Source organism: Benincasa hispida, chromosome 7 (genome assembly GCF_009727055.1).
Source record: "Benincasa hispida cultivar B227 chromosome 7, ASM972705v1, whole genome shotgun sequence".
NCBI lineage: Eukaryota > Viridiplantae > Streptophyta > Magnoliopsida > Cucurbitales > Cucurbitaceae > Benincasa > Benincasa hispida.
The window spans coordinates 6,760,050-6,776,003 of NC_052355.1; the positions used below are offsets into that span (position 1 = coordinate 6,760,050).

A 15,954-nucleotide genomic window follows, 5' to 3' on the forward strand; every position below is an offset into this window, starting at 1 on the left:
GATTGATGTCGTAAATCTCATATAGTATGTAATTGTATTTGTACAAACATCTTATTTATCTAATGATTTTTATTTGACATTTAGTTGCATTAAACCCACAAACCAATAAACTAACATCCAAGGATATCTTGTAGCTTAAACATTTATGTAGAGAAATACTGGTGGATCATGTATAAGTGATTACTAAATGGTCTATAGTAGATGGATAAGGCTGGATACCTTATCCTAGTGACACTATGAGTACAACCACTTTGTAGAGTTTACAATTGTTGCAAAGTGCTGCAAATGATTTGATCTCTGATCATTCATGTGGAGACATATGAACGAAGGTATTCTATACCAAGTGTTTGTGAACTCCTGTCTATGAAGGGGGTACATTGATTTGAATAGGTGAAAGTGGCTGATTGCCAACTCAACAAGCCTACAATTTTTGGGGATTTATCTGATTGAGGAGCTAGGAACACAACTTCACAAGATTTTGATTGGGGTTGATAAGAGTGATTCTGGGCTGATTGTGACGAGAAGAATCGATCAAGAATGGCCGTTTTGTTGAAGACGCAATCCGGAATTCGTGGCGAGAGTCAAGAGATCGTGATTGAGGGAGATGTGTTCTTCTATGTTTATATTATTGTGGCTAAACTCTTTCTAGGGTGGTTGTAATTTTTAGGGATGTTACTTTTGGTATTTGAATTTAGATTGATTGGTTTTGTATAGATTACTAATTGTTTGCACTTAATGCTTTTGATTAACTGGCCATTAATTCTTTATCTGTGTGTGAATCATGGCTTGAAGGGAAAATGACTAAAAGATGTTTTACTAGAAATTTCACAGGGCCAAAGAACCCTTAGAGCTAGTACATTTAAACTTGTGGTCCAATTAATGTAAACGAAGAGGAGGGTTTGAATATTTCACCACCTTCCAGATGATTATTCAAGAATATGGGTATGTTTATTTAATGCAACATAAGTGTTGAATCATTTGAAAAGTTCTAAAGTTCAAGGCGAACTTGAAAATGTATTAAGTAAAACAATTAAGACATTTCAACATGATCTAGGTGGAGAGTTTTTTTTACCTTACATCCCATTACTATTTGATACACCATGGAATAGTATCCCAACTCTCAGCATTTGGTACACCTCAATAGAATGGTGTTATCAGAAAGGAGAAGTCAAACTCTGTTAGACATGGTTTGGTCTATGACGAGTTACGCTTCCTTACCTGATTCGTTTTGGGGTTTTGTAGTAAGACTACAACGTATATTTTGAACTTTGTTCCATCCAAGAGTGTTACGAGAACAAATTTGAAGTTATGGGATAGCCATAAGAATAGTTTACGTCATTTCAGAATCTGGAGTTGTCCAACATATGTACTTGAGGCAAATTCTAAGAAACTAGAACCTCGTTCAAATATGTGCCTATTATAGGCTACTCCAAAAGAACGAGAGTGTTTACTTCTTCGTCCCTAAGGAGAATAAAGTGTTTGTGTCAGCAAATGCTTCTTTTCTAGAAGAATACCACATAAGGGAGCAGAAGCCCCACAATAAAATAGTGTTCAAGAAAATTTCCAAAGAAACTACTGAAACTTCAACAAGAGTTGTTGAAGAAACAAAAACCTCAACAAGAGTGTTGGAAGTTGGATCATCTAGTAAGTCAAATCCACCTTTAGTGTTGAGAAAACCTCAATGTAGTGGGAGCATTGCGAACCCACCTGTCCATTATATGGGTTTAACAAAAATCATAGCTATGGTAGCTGATAGAGATGTTAGGGATCAATTGTCTTACAAGAAGGCAATGGAGGATGTTGACAAAGATGAATGGATCAAAGTTATGGATCTCGAAATGGAGTCGACGCACTTCAATTCGGTTTGGGATCATGTAGATCAACCTGATGGGGTTAAACCTATAGGTTGCAAATAGATCTACATGAGAAAACGGGGTGCTGATGGGAAAGTGTAAACCTTCAAGGCTAGACTAGTGGCAAAGGGTTATACCCAAGTTGAGGGAGTTGACTATGAGGAGACTTTCTCAACTATTGCCATGTTAAAGTCTATCTAGATCCTTCTATCCATTGCCTCATATTATATCTACGAGATCTGGAAAATGGACATCAAGACTGCTATGGAAATCTTGAGGAACCATTTATATGGAATTACTTGAGGGATTCATAACCTAAGGTCATGAGAAAAAGGTTTGTAGGCTTAATTGGTCCATTTATGGATGAAACGAGCTTCTTGATCTTGGAACAAAATATTTGATACTGCAATCAAATCTTATGACTTTAATCAGAATGTTGAGGAGCATTGTGTATACAAGAAGATCATCAACAGTTTAGTAGCTTTTGTAGTGTTTTATGTTGACGATATCCTACTAATTGGGAATGATGTAGGTCTATTGACTGAATTTAGGAACTAGCTAGTGACGCAATTCCAATTGAAAGATTTTTGGTGAGGTTAAGTTTGTTTTAGGAATTTAGATCTATAGAGATCTAAAAAACAAAATGCTAGCTCTGTCTCAAGCAACGTACATTAACAAAATGTTGTCAAGCATTCGATGCATCCAAGAGATGTTTACTACCTTTTAGGCATGAAGTTATATTGTCTAAGGAAGAGTATCCTAAGACACCTCAAGAGGTTGAGGAAATGAGACGGATCCCTCATGCATCGATTATTGGCAACCTGATGTATGCGATGTTATGTACTAGACCTAACATCTTCTATACGGTGAGGATAGTCAGGAGATATCAGTCTAATCTAGGATATGATGACTGCATCATCGCTAATAATATCCTCATGTATCTACAGAGAAAGAGGGACTACATACTCGTGTATGGTTCTAAGGATCTTATCCTTATAGAAGACATAGACCCTGATTTCCAGACTGATAAGGATTCTAGGAAATCCACATCAGGATCAGTGTTCATGCTTAATGGAGGGGCAATAGTCTGAAGAAGCACCAAGAAAGGGTGCATTACTAACTCCACCATGGAAGTTGAGTACGTAGCAGCTTGCGAAGCTGCTAAGGAAGCTATATAGCTCAGGAAATTCATGACTGATCAAGAAGTGGTTCCATACCTATCAAAGCCCATCACCCTTTATTTTGATAATAGTGGTATTGTGGCTAATTCTAGAGAGCCTAGGAGTCACAAGCGTCGGAAGCTTATATAGCGGAAGTATCATCTCAACCGAGAGATCGTGCTTCAAGGAGACGTGATTGTCATGCAGATAGCTTCGGAGCACAACATTTTTTATTTGTTTACAAAGGCCCTCATGACTAAGGTGTTTGAGGGTCACCTGCAGCGTATGGGTCTATGGGACAAGCCATGTTTAGACTAAGGCAAATGAGAGATTTATACTGGCCATTTATGCCCTAGTTTATTGTTTTGTGTACTTTGTATATTAATTTGACTTTTATATTGTATACCCCACAAGATTTAGGTCAACTGGGAGATTGTTGGGGTTGATGCCCAAAAATCTCGTAGGGTTCTATAGTTTGAAATTCTATTGTACAAACATTTTATTTATCTAATAAAATATATGATATTTTATTTGATATTTAGTTGCATTAAACCCACAAACCAATAAAATAATATCCAAGGTTATCATCTATAGCTTAAACATGTATGTAGAGACATATGGGTGGATCATGATTAAGTGATTACCTAAATGGTTTGTAGTAGATGAATATGGCTGGATACCTTATCCTGGTGAAACTACGAGAACGACTCGCTTCATAGATGTTACAATTGTTATAAAGTGTTACAAATGATCTGATCCTGATCATTCATGTGGAGACATGTAAACAGAGGTATTCTATACAAAAGAGTTTATATAAGACCGGACCATGAAATGTTTAAAGTATTATATAATGTCGTTCACAATAGAGACTTACATTTCACCAGGATGGAGATAACATGACTTAAATGTTGAGTGAGTTGTGAACTCTTACCTATGAAGGCGACCCTTTGATTTGTATGGGTGAGAATGATCAGATTGACGACTCAACAAGCCTATCATTTTGGGGATTCTTCTGATTGGGAAGCTGGGAACACAGCTACACAAGAAGGAATTCACTCATTCCCCAATGTCGAGGTAAGTAGATAAATTTCTCCTTTAACGACTGATTTCAGCGATTGAACAATGTCGCGCCACACCCTCTCCTGGCCCGATAGGGGTTTGGTCGTAGTTGGTGAATGATCCCTATGAAGGATCCACAATAGAAGCGGATCGTCCCAACTCCCAAAATTTCACAGAATACTAAATTTTACAGTACACATAGATTATGCATCTAAAATTTACAGCATACATACACTAAATAATAGAGAAAGAAAAACAGGGTTCACAACCTTTACCTTTAAACAATAGTCTTCAATGGATTCCCTCGAGTCGGTGAACACCACCATAAATGACAACCTTGATATTCTCTGGATGAGAATCCATGAGGAGTGGGGTTATGTCTATTTTGGTTGAAAGGAAATTGAGAGAGAGGTAAGAAGAAGGAAAAAGACAGTGATCTCTCTGTGTGATTTTTCTTTTCTGTCTTTATATCTCTTCACCACCCAGGGAGAAGAAGACGTAAAAAAATCTAATTTCCCGCTACACGATATGGAGAGAGAGGGGGGAGAGGGAGGGGAAAGGGAGTTACAAATCCCTCTCATTAATTATTTAAAAAATAATAAATTAAATTAAATTAAATTAATTAATAAATTATTTTAATAAAATAATTTAATATATATATATCTTTATATATATATCAAATATAACAAATAACTTATAGTTTATATATTGTATCAAATACAATATAACCTATAGTTTTTTCTCTCACCAATGACATTTAATATAAATCACATTTATATTAAATTTAACAACATGAATCCAATTCATATAATTAATATTTGAATCATATACAAATATTCATTTTCTGTCATTAATATTATAATGTATCAAATACATTATAGTAATTATATTATATATAATTAAAATTTAATTAATCATATCATATATAATTAATTCCCTCAATAATTAATTTGAACAATTAAAATAAATCCAAAAAAATGATTCTCATTAATTCTCGTTGTGCTACAGAGGAGATCTCATGGATCTGTAGTTTGAAACCCAACAAAACGTGAATAATTAATTAGACTCTTTAAGTAAATTATTCACCATCCATTAACTGTCGGGCACTCCACTAAAGACCGACAACTGCACTCTTCGCACTACGGATATATTTTTGTGTCCATTGAATATAACTAATCAACAGTACAATGACCCTTCACAAATTACTTGTAAGTACCGTTGGGCCAAAATTACTATTTTGTCCCTGTACTTACATCTAACTACTTAAATACCACTGATCCCTCTAATGAACAATAAATCATTGTCCAAATATGACCAAACCCCTCTCGAGCAAAGAGAAGGTGTGGCACCACATTGTTCAAGTCATGGAATCAGCTCTTAAGGGAGCAATTTATCTACTTACCTTGGCGTTGGGGAATGAGTGAATTTCTTCTTGTGTAGCTGTGTTCCCAACTCCCCAATCAGACGAATCCTCAAAATGATAGGCTTATTGAGTCGAGGATCTGGCCATTCTCACCCATACAAATCAAAGGGCGGCCTTCATAAGCAGGAGTTCACAACTCACTTAAGATTTATGTTATGTTACCTATGGTCATATTAGTGAAATGTAAGTCTCTATTATGAATGACATTATATAATAATTTAAACATTTCGTGGTCTGGTCTTATACAAACTCCTTTATATGGAATACCCCTCTCGAGATTTAGGACATCAACCTTAATAGTTAGACTATGATTTATTATTCATTAGAGGGATCAATGGTGTTTAAGAAGTTAGATGTAACTACTTGGGAAAAATAGTAATTTTGGCTTAATGCGTGAATAACCTCCAATGAATTGATAAGGCTATTGCCATTTAACGCTTAGTTTTATCTGGTTGAACCCAAGTGCAAATTCAACCAGAGTCCCGGTGAGTCCAGGGTCGAACACAGGGATTGCTTGCTAACGTCTGGTGAAGCTATAGATATGATCGTAGTGGAAATTGAAATGTTCGGAAGGGTTGAGTGAATAATCTATTTTGAATCTATGTACTATGCGATGAAAATTATGTCTAAATGAAACAGTGTAAATTTAATGACAGATATATGATGAAAGGGTTTAGATGAATTATCTCTAACACTACCTAAACAATTAAATGGATTATGCGATCAAGCGATGCACTCAATATTAAGTCCAAGAATTCTCAATATATATATCCACATTATCTTATGTCTAAGATGCATTAGATGAGTGGAATGTGTAGAGGATATACTTATTTCTAAGAATTATTGTGAACCCCGAATCCTAATTTCTCTACTTGGGTATGTTCCCTACTAAGACTAGTGTGATGAGTAGGTTGATATGGAAACTAGTGTGGAATGGTAGAGGAAAAGTGGAGATTTGAAGAAAAGAAGAAACGTGGAAATTTGGCTAAGTATAGAAAATATTGTGATGATGCGTTTGAAGGCTGGTATTGATGCGTTGGAAGGGTTGTTGGTGAGGGCATGGGGCTGAAGAAGGAAAATGGAGATGACGCGTTGGAAGGAATAAGGGTAGGCAAGGCATGCGTTGAAAGGCAACCATGCATCAAGCAGCCTCGACCAGTGCCCTTGCCTGATGCATCGAGCGGCCAACCAAGCGCCCCAGCCATGCGTCGAGCAACCTTGGTTAGACGCTCTGCCCATGCATCGAGCAGCCTCGGCCAGACGCCCTGCCATGCGTCGAGTGGCCACGCACATGCGTTGAGCACACTGCCGAGTAGCCATGCCCGTGCTTCGAGGTGCCCTGCCATGCAGCCAAGTGCACAGCCCATGCAGCCGAGCGAGTGAGCGATAGCCAGCATACACCGCACGCCCATGCGTCGAAGTAGTGCGCCCATGCGTCGAGCGACCATCCTATGCAGCACGCCTATGCGTTGGTGGCCAGCACCATGCGCCCATGCCAAGCAAACCGTGCAATGCTACCTAGTGAGCCATGTGTCGAGGATGGACGGTCACCCTATGCGTTGGTGATGGTTAGCTCTTTGTGATGGCTAAGTTGAATTGAAATGGTAGTAAATTGGCTTACTATGCGTTGATGATAGGCTATGCCTTGAGTATGGATTATGTGTTGAACATCCAAGAGTTGGACGCATACAAAGGATGAGATCACATGGGAAACGTCATCAAACCATGTGTCTTCTTGGGAGGAAAGCCTTAAGCCTTAGGAATTTAAGGTGGTGGCATCATATTGGAAGCTCATGCATTGGCTACACAGGAGGAAGACACTTAGGTTGTGCTGATCAAAATGATGTGTTGGTAGTGTGTGGGAGAAACACTTGGCCATGCAACCAAGTAGGTGGTGTCAACTCTGGAGAAGGTTTGGATGCCTATAAATAGGGCCAAAAGACATCATTTTTAGATCACAATTCAGAAATACCGTAAAAAGAGTGGGAGATTTGAGCAAATCTTGTGTTGGAGCCAAATCCATGCGTTAGTCATAGAGGACGCATTGGATAGTGAAGTCTGAAGACGATGCATCAAATTGGGACGAAGAGTTCTCCCAATTTACTCGTGCGTTTAGAGTGATTTCAAATCCACCTAAAATCTCTGAGAGTTTAGTTTTCAGGGTAGGGGTTCCGGAGGAAAAGCTCAAAGGGATCGGGCTGAAAACAGAGAAGAATACAGAAGGGCAGGATGTCGGATCATTTTGGGCCAGTCTTGAAGATTCTGTGATTCCGACCAAACCACCAGAGGTTCTGAGCTAAAATTATAGGGTAAGCTTCCTGAGACATTTCAGAACATGTTTGTAGAAGGAAGTATCTCAAAATAAGGTTTAGAACTATGAGTAATCTAAGCTGTAATTTGAATATGGATTCTAGGAGTGAAAAGGGAGCCCAAGGTAGAAAAGGGAGCTACTAGAGTGAAAAGATCCTAAGCAATCAAGGTGAGTGGCTAAAATATTTTGACTAAAACATTTTCTTAAAATGTTTGATTACAACATGTTATAGAAAGCATGTTTTAAAGAAGATTATTCTCATGCCAGCTAGTTTTACAAAGTGATTTCCAAGCAAACTATGAATTATGTTTTAAACGCATGCATGTGTGAGAAATTGTTGAAAAGCAATTTATATGTGTTAGATATACTTTAGGCACTGCATTAGTACCTTTAAGCCATTTTTATATGTATTATACTTTACATGCTTTAATGAGAAAGTCATTTATGACTAATTTTACTTAAAACGCGATACGAAGGACATTTGAGAATGTATCCGCCCAACTAGATACTAAAGGACATTTGAGAAGGTATCTATTGGTACTGAAGGAGTTTGAGAAGGTACCAAACCAACCAGATACTAAGGACGTTTGAGAAGGTATCTGAATAGAAGTACCTAAGGTATGACGGTACTTAGTATGGCCATTGCACGTAGGTAGTTAGAGTCAGAGATTGAGCAAAAGGGTTCTCTCTTGACTAGCAATTGGTGTTGGGATTGTTTTATCCACAGTAAGGGTTATTCTAACTGAGAAAATAGTTTTACTGTAATATGATTAAAAAGCTTTATATATTTTATGCTTGGAAAATGTTTATACTGCATTACAAGTACTGTAGAAGCTTATATTTCAGTTAAACTCTTTATTGAGATTTTCATGAGAATCAATTATCTTTCTTAAGTCACTCACTAGGCGTAAGCTCACCCGTTTTCAAATGTTTTCTTTTTCCCCCCCCCCCTCCACAGGTAGCGATCAAATTCTCTAAAGATAGTCTGCATCTGCTTTGCCAATAAAGAGATAAAGAGATTGTAACCCTTTGTTTAGGTGGTTACTATTAATATTATACACATGTTATGTTGTTCATATAGGGACTAGAGTTTTTTTGGTTCTGGAACTTATGAATCTAGTGTTGTAATGACTTTTAAATATGTTATTTTCCTGAATTAATAAATTTTGGCCTAAAGATATTCCGTTGTATATGAGTTTTATATTGTATCAAAGTTATTCTGCAACAGTTAGTAGGTAGTAAGTTTCCACAGGGTTGATAACTGCTACAGTCACGCCCTTTCCTAGGCTAAGAGGGTGGTCTGGGGGGGTGTGACAATTATCTTATCTTATTTTATGAAATAAAAATAGGTCTTTCAAACATAGATTAAATTTTACTTCGAACAATATCTGAATTGATTCAAGCAAGTCATATAAGCATGCATAAGACATGTTTATCGCATGATTCTCTAGTTGTTTAGTAGTGTGAGCTGCACACTTCTCAACCCATTTGACAAATTAGTTACGCATGATATTGATGGAAAAGATGGACAAAAGATAAGATGAACATGTATTCATATTGCATAGTCTTAATTTGTCAATAATGATAGTACAATGCAAATATACAAAAGAAAAGAAAAGAGTATAGAATCAATTCATAGTTTGCAATGCCTTGCTCCCTACGATTCATTTGATGACTGCTTCACTTAGAACATTAAACTGTGGTATCCTTCTTCCTCTCTCTCAGGAATCCTAAGCTTTCACTAAGGAATTTCTATGAAACAATAGGAAGGTTTTTTAGCAAAGTTTCCTCTCTTAATTTTTTTGCCTCCCACTATTGATATTTTTGCATGAAAATTGCATGGGTATTTATAGGCGTTCGTTGACACTTTTCTTCTTTCTTTTATTCTTTTTTTAATTTATTTTATCTTTCTTATGATTGCATTGATAGAGCGCATTAAATTCCATATCCTGTCGAGCTGTCTGCAACGTGTCAGAGATTCATTGAATCTTCACAAAGTTCTCTTGCCGGCTACCAATGCAATCTGTGATTTGACTCCCACCGCCCATGTCATGTCAAGCCTCATCGGTTATAGCAATGCGATCTTCCGCTTTTCTTACAATTTTTGCTTAATCCCCTCAGTGGGTGCTTGGCTTATGCGATCTTGCGTTCATCTGGTTGTGATGAAAGGTATTCTATACAAAGATAGCAATATCAATCCGAAATTTAGATATGTTTGATATTAAGAGTGTGTGATCACATACTCCATTTTTTTTTTATAATTCTTTGGTAAAGAATGTCGAAACTTCATGCCTTTCTTTTATTATTTTTTTTTACATGGAAGAGATGCAATAACTTGTATTCTTTACAAGTTATCATGGCCCAGCTGTACTTACAAGCAATTTGTGAAGGGTTATTGAACCGTTGACTGGTTATATCCAATAAACATAGACATATAAATAGTTAAAAGAAAAGAAAAGAAAAGAGTATAGAATCAAGTCGTGGTCTGCATGGCCCTACTCTCTACGACTCATTTGATGACTGTTCCTTAGAACATTAAACAGTGGTATCCTTCTTCCTCTCTCACAGGGATCCTAAACTCTCACTAGGGAATTTCTATGGAAAAATAGGAATGTTTTTTTAGCAGAGATTTCCTCTCATAATTTTCTCGTCTCCCACTATTGTTATTTTTTCATGAAAATTGCATGGGTATTTATAGGCATCGAGGATGCTTTTCTTCTTATTTTTTTTGTTTTTATTTTATTTCATGATTGCATTGATAGGGTGCATTAAATTCCATATCCTGTCACGCCATCTACAACGTGTCAGAGATTTATTGAATCTTTACAAAGTTCTCTTGTCAGCTACCAACGGAGTCTTGATTTGACTCCACCGCTCATGTCATGTCATGCCCCATCGTTATTAGCAATGCGATCATCCGCTTTTCTGGCAATTCTTGCTTGATCGTGTCAGTGGGTGCTTGGCTTTTGCGATCTTGCATTCATCTGGTTGTGCTAATGGTATTCTGCACAAAGATAGCAATATCAGTCCGAAATTTAGATATGTTAGATATTGAGAGTGGTGTGATCGCATACTCCATTTTTTTGTATAAATTCTTTGGTAAAGAATGACGAGACTTCATGCCTTTCTCTTATTTTTTTTACATGGAAGAGATACAATAACCTTATTTCTTATAAGTTATCATGGTCTAGCTGTACTTACGAGCAATTTATATAGTGTCATTGTACTGTTGACTGGTTATATCCAATAAACACATAAATATATTTGTAGTGCAAAGAGCAGAGTTTTCAGTTTTTAGTGGAGTGTCCGATAGTTAACAGATGGTAAATAAAATAATTTAATGAAAGGAATTTAATTAATATTCACGTACTGTTGAAGCTTCAAGCTATAGGTCCATGAGGTCCCCACTATAGCTCAACGGAAATTAATGAGAATTAATGTTGGATTAATTTATACTTTTCAAATTTACTGAGGGAATTAATTATATGTTAATTAATTTAATCTAAATATATATGATATAATTACTATAATGTATTTGATACACTATAATATAAAGTTTATTTGAGAGGAAATAAATAAGAATATGATTGAAATATTATATTGTGAATTGGATTCATATAATTAAATTTAATATAAATGGGATTTATATTAAATATCGTTGTTGAGAGAGTTAAACTATAGGTTATATTAGTATACAATATTAAACTATAAGTTATATGCTATATTGATATAACATATAGTTTAATATATGTTATATGATAAAGTGGTTATCATATAAATATGTATTAAAGTTTTTATTCAAATTAATTCAATTTATTAATTTTGTTTTTTTTTTTTTTAAAAAAAAAGAATTTTTAGGGAGAAAGTTATAAATCTCTTCCCCTTTTTCTCTCTAGAATGTGATAGTGGGATGGAGGATGTTATTCTTCATTCATCTTATTCAACCTGAAAAAATTACAGAATTCTGTAAGTTATATATATATATATATATAATATTTATTAAATCTCGTTCACAATTTTCTCCTCCTCTCTACTCCCTCAAATCCCTCTTACAAAATAACCAGAGCCCACGCAAAACACCTGGGTTCTCACCAAGAGAATACAAGGTTTCCATCATGGTAGTGTCCTTCTGATCGAAGGATCCTTCTTGAAGAATAGTTCTTCAAAGGTAAGGGTTTTTAAACTCATTTACTCTTCTATAATTCTTTTTGAGCATGCTGAAATTTTATCCTAAATGCATAACTTTTTTTATTTGTTGTGTTAAAATTTAATTCTGTAAACTCTGGATTTGGGCCCGATCCCGTTTTCTACTCAAGAACCTTCAATGGTTCTTTCAATATCACCATAAATTCATTTCAAAATGCAGGTGATTCAGTCTCCATTATTGACTGATGATGGCCTAATGATTAATTTGCTTTGAGAGCAAGCATCATGTGATAATTCATTCTATTGAAGAATCTTCTAGCACTTCAATAGATGTCCATTTGAATTGTCAATAATTCTTCTCATCATTATAGACGTTGGATGACCTAATATAACATGCCAAATTGTAAATGTCTGGATTCATGAACTTCAAATTCATTGTTGCATATGTTTCAATTACTCGTATATCAGTATATATAATCCAGAAGATAAAACAGACAACTTTTCCAATATACGTTTTTGAGATGAGACAATATTTATGATATAAAGAACTCTATATTATCTTTTCTAACAGTCTCAATATGATTTAACATACATTTAAAACTAAGCATATTTCTTTTTTATTGATTAGATAAAATAATATTTACTTTTTCAAAGCCTTCAATAGGTTTGCAGATCTTATATTGTATTGACTTTTTTTTCCAGCATTGTCAGTTTTGAAAAATATTTTCTACTTGTATGTATTATATATGTAGCTGAACTATCTGTCAATATAGATCTTCATTATTCACTTTCGTGTCACCCAACATATGAAAATGAAACAAGATTTCTTCATTAAAATAAGAAAAACAACACTTGGAATGTACAAAATTTAATATTAAACAAAGAAAAAACACATGAAAAAAAAAACCATATTAATACTAAATATTGGACAAAATCAAAAGAAACGCTTGTTATGCCATCAATTGTGCGAATTTCTCTTCAGGAGATTTGAAAAAAAAAATGTTCACACTCAAATATTTTATATTGGATGGGTAAAATATGTCATTATCATGGTATGCAAAATTTACTTCCACATTTCCCCCTTTTTCCTTCAAGGAGGCTCGATAGAGTGCTAACTGTTTTTGATGAAGACTGGTACGTGACCACTATCCAGTCATTCTATATCGGAAGTATTTATTTTCAACACTTTTTGAACTCTTATCTTGTAGAGCTTTTCCTTTGTGATCATCATTTTGTGTGGTTCTTTTGAAATTTTAATGATTAGAACAACCACCACGGAAATAATAATTATTTCTTCCTCTGCACGGTCACGACCTGGCCACAATTATTAACATTCACAACATTCACATTAGGGAATGGTGTTGTTCCAGTTGGTCAAGATTTATTTTAAAAAACTCGTCTTTTGTTCGAACGCGAGAAGACATGAAATTAATTTGAATATTATTTAAAATCTTTCTCTTGATATTGCTACTACAAGAGCATATCTGAAATGTAGAAAAAGTATCTTCTCCAACATATTGGTTAAAATTTTGGAGGCACAAGTAGATTCATTTACGACGAGTTTTAGGAAGAAAAATAATTTTCCGATGATCACATTTTTATGGCATCCAGGTGTATTTTGCACCAAACACTAATGAAAAATAATTTTATAATATTTTCATAATAACACTATTACAAAATATTATACCTATATTAGAAATTTAATATGTATAAAAAATGTAAATAAAATTTAATTTATTAATTACAACGAAGAGAGAAAAAACGACATACCTTTAGGACTTACCTTTTGCGAGAAAAATGATAGGAACTCGTGTGTGTTGTGAACTTGCGGAGTATAATGGAACACGGATACTAATAAAATATAATACTAAAATAAAATAAAATATAATATAATGAAAATAAATAAATATTAAAATAAATTAAACATATATATAAATATATGAAATAAATAAAAAAACAAAGTAAATAAAATAAAAATGATGAATTTCTTACTTTCTCTACTTTCTCTACTTTCTCCAATTTTTTGGATTTTGACCAATGCATGTGTTTTCCAAAACCTACCAAATGCCACTATTTATAGGCAATTTGACAAGTAGAGAGTGGATTACTTAAGTCTTTAGTGTTAATGTTTATTAATTTTTTTTCAAAAGAATAGTAAAAATTGTAATTAATTTATTATCATTAATTCTTTATTCGCTATTATAGTTAATCTTAAAATAATCACTTCATAATTATTTTAATTTAATTACTTAAAATTTAACTTCAAATACAACAGTCAACATTAGTAAAAATTCCGAGGTAGAACTTTATAATTTTAAAACTTGGAGTCAAATGAAAACTAATATCAAAATTCATCGGTAAAAATTTAACATTTTAAATCTTGAAAGCCAAATCCAAAAAGAAACCAAGGTTTAAGAAATGTATATTATTGAAAATTTAGGGACTAAATTGATATTTTTTCTCTAAAAACAATTATCAAACAAAGTATCAAGTCTTCAAAAAAACCACCACACTTTAATTTCCTGTAATATTCTAAAGGAAAAAAAGTTTCAAAAGGTACCAATAAGAAAAAATGAATTAAATAATAAAGTTATTCGAGGAAGCAACAACATTGTTATTTAAATAAGAACAAAAAAGAAATTATTAAAAAAAAAAACATATAATAAAAAAATTAATCCCTAGGGTATAAAAAAGAAGGCATTGTGTATTATTGTGTGTGTGAATTCTGTAAACAATGGCTCTTATTGGAAAGCTTGTGAGTGAATTAGAAATCCATTCAAATGCAAACAAATTTTACAATTTCTTCAAACATCAAATATTCCATATTCCAAGCCTTTCTCCAAAGTTGATCCAAAAAGTTAAAGTTCATGAAGAGGATTGGAACACCCATGCTCACGTCTCCACCAAAATTTGGATTTACACTATTGGTATGTATAAATTTGCAGTAAGCATCACTCGGTCAGAATCGTTTTTTCGACTAAATCACTACCGAACCGACTATAATCGGTTTAGTAAATGTTCAAAAGGACTTCAACCATTGAGGAGTAAAGGTCTACCGGTTGGTTTTATTCTTTAATTTTTTTTTTTTATTTGTGTGATATATTTGGAATACTATTGATACACACTTGATACACTATTGATAAATACTTGATACAATTTTTGAAGTTTTTCAACTTGGAATTTTCTCATATCGACACTTACTGACTCCTCTCCATCTCCGACCGACCAACTTCAATTTAATTGGTCGGCTCGATTTTTAAATCTATCACGCTCATCCCTGAAAACAATCACAAGAACAACCACGATCAAACACGAACTCTAATACGATTAGGAGCACAAACACTTGTTTCTCTTTTTGGTTATTTTAGTTTCATGAAAATGACTCATCTGAAACAGTGGATGCCTTTTGCGTTGTTATTTGATTTGTTAAGATGGTAAAGCAGAAGTTTTCAAAGAGCGAGTGGAGTTCGATGACAAGAAATTAGTGATGACCTTGGTTGGATTGGAAGGAGGTGTGTTTAAGCATTACAAAACTTTCAAGCTTACATATCAAATTGTGCCAAAAGAACCTGAGCGTAGTTTGGTAATATTGATCTTGGAATATGAGAAGCTTGATGATGGCTCTACTTATCCTTATAAATACACTGATCTATTGAGTAACATCATCAAAGATATTGAATCACACCTTAAATAATAACATCGCATGACTCGATTTGAGCTTCGTGTTTCTTAACGATTTGATATGATTTACGATTGTGTCAGATTTATAATTATTAGAGATTTTGAGTGTTATGTAAGAAGTAAATAATAATTATCCTCATCCCATAAATGTATGAAGCTCAATTATAGTGTTTGCTTATATTTACTATATATTTTTGTATATTTATAGATAAATTCCATAGTCTTAGGCTTCTTTTTATTTATTTATTTTTTGTGCTGCTCGCTGAAATTTGATGGCCAATTTCTTTCAATGTCTGAATGTTCGAGAAAATTATAAATGAA

General features: G+C 34.1%; 1 protein-coding gene across 1 annotated transcript; it reads left to right on the forward strand.

Annotated features, from left to right (window-relative positions):
* Positions 1 to 14,682: 14,682 nt before the first annotated feature.
* LOC120082101 (MLP-like protein 329) lies at positions 14,683 to 15,747 on the forward strand. The gene is made up of 2 exons (XM_039037328.1): positions 14,683 to 14,879; positions 15,384 to 15,747. Exons 1-2 carry the CDS (start codon positions 14,687 to 14,689, stop codon positions 15,644 to 15,646), a joined length of 456 nt encoding a protein of 151 aa, XP_038893256.1. The 5' UTR covers positions 14,683 to 14,686; the 3' UTR covers positions 15,647 to 15,747.
* The last annotated feature ends 207 nt before the right edge of the window (positions 15,748 to 15,954 follow it).

Bases quoted from the DNA above. Each gene is read 5' to 3' on its own strand.
- LOC120082101 (XM_039037328.1), top strand. From the start codon at position 14,687: ATGGCTCTTATTGGAAAGCTTGTGAGTGAATTAGAAATCCATTCAAAT. The intron at 14,880-15,383 runs GTATGTATAAAT...TGATTTGTTAAG, and splicing joins AATTTGGATTTACACTATTG to ATGGTAAAGCAGAAGTTTTC.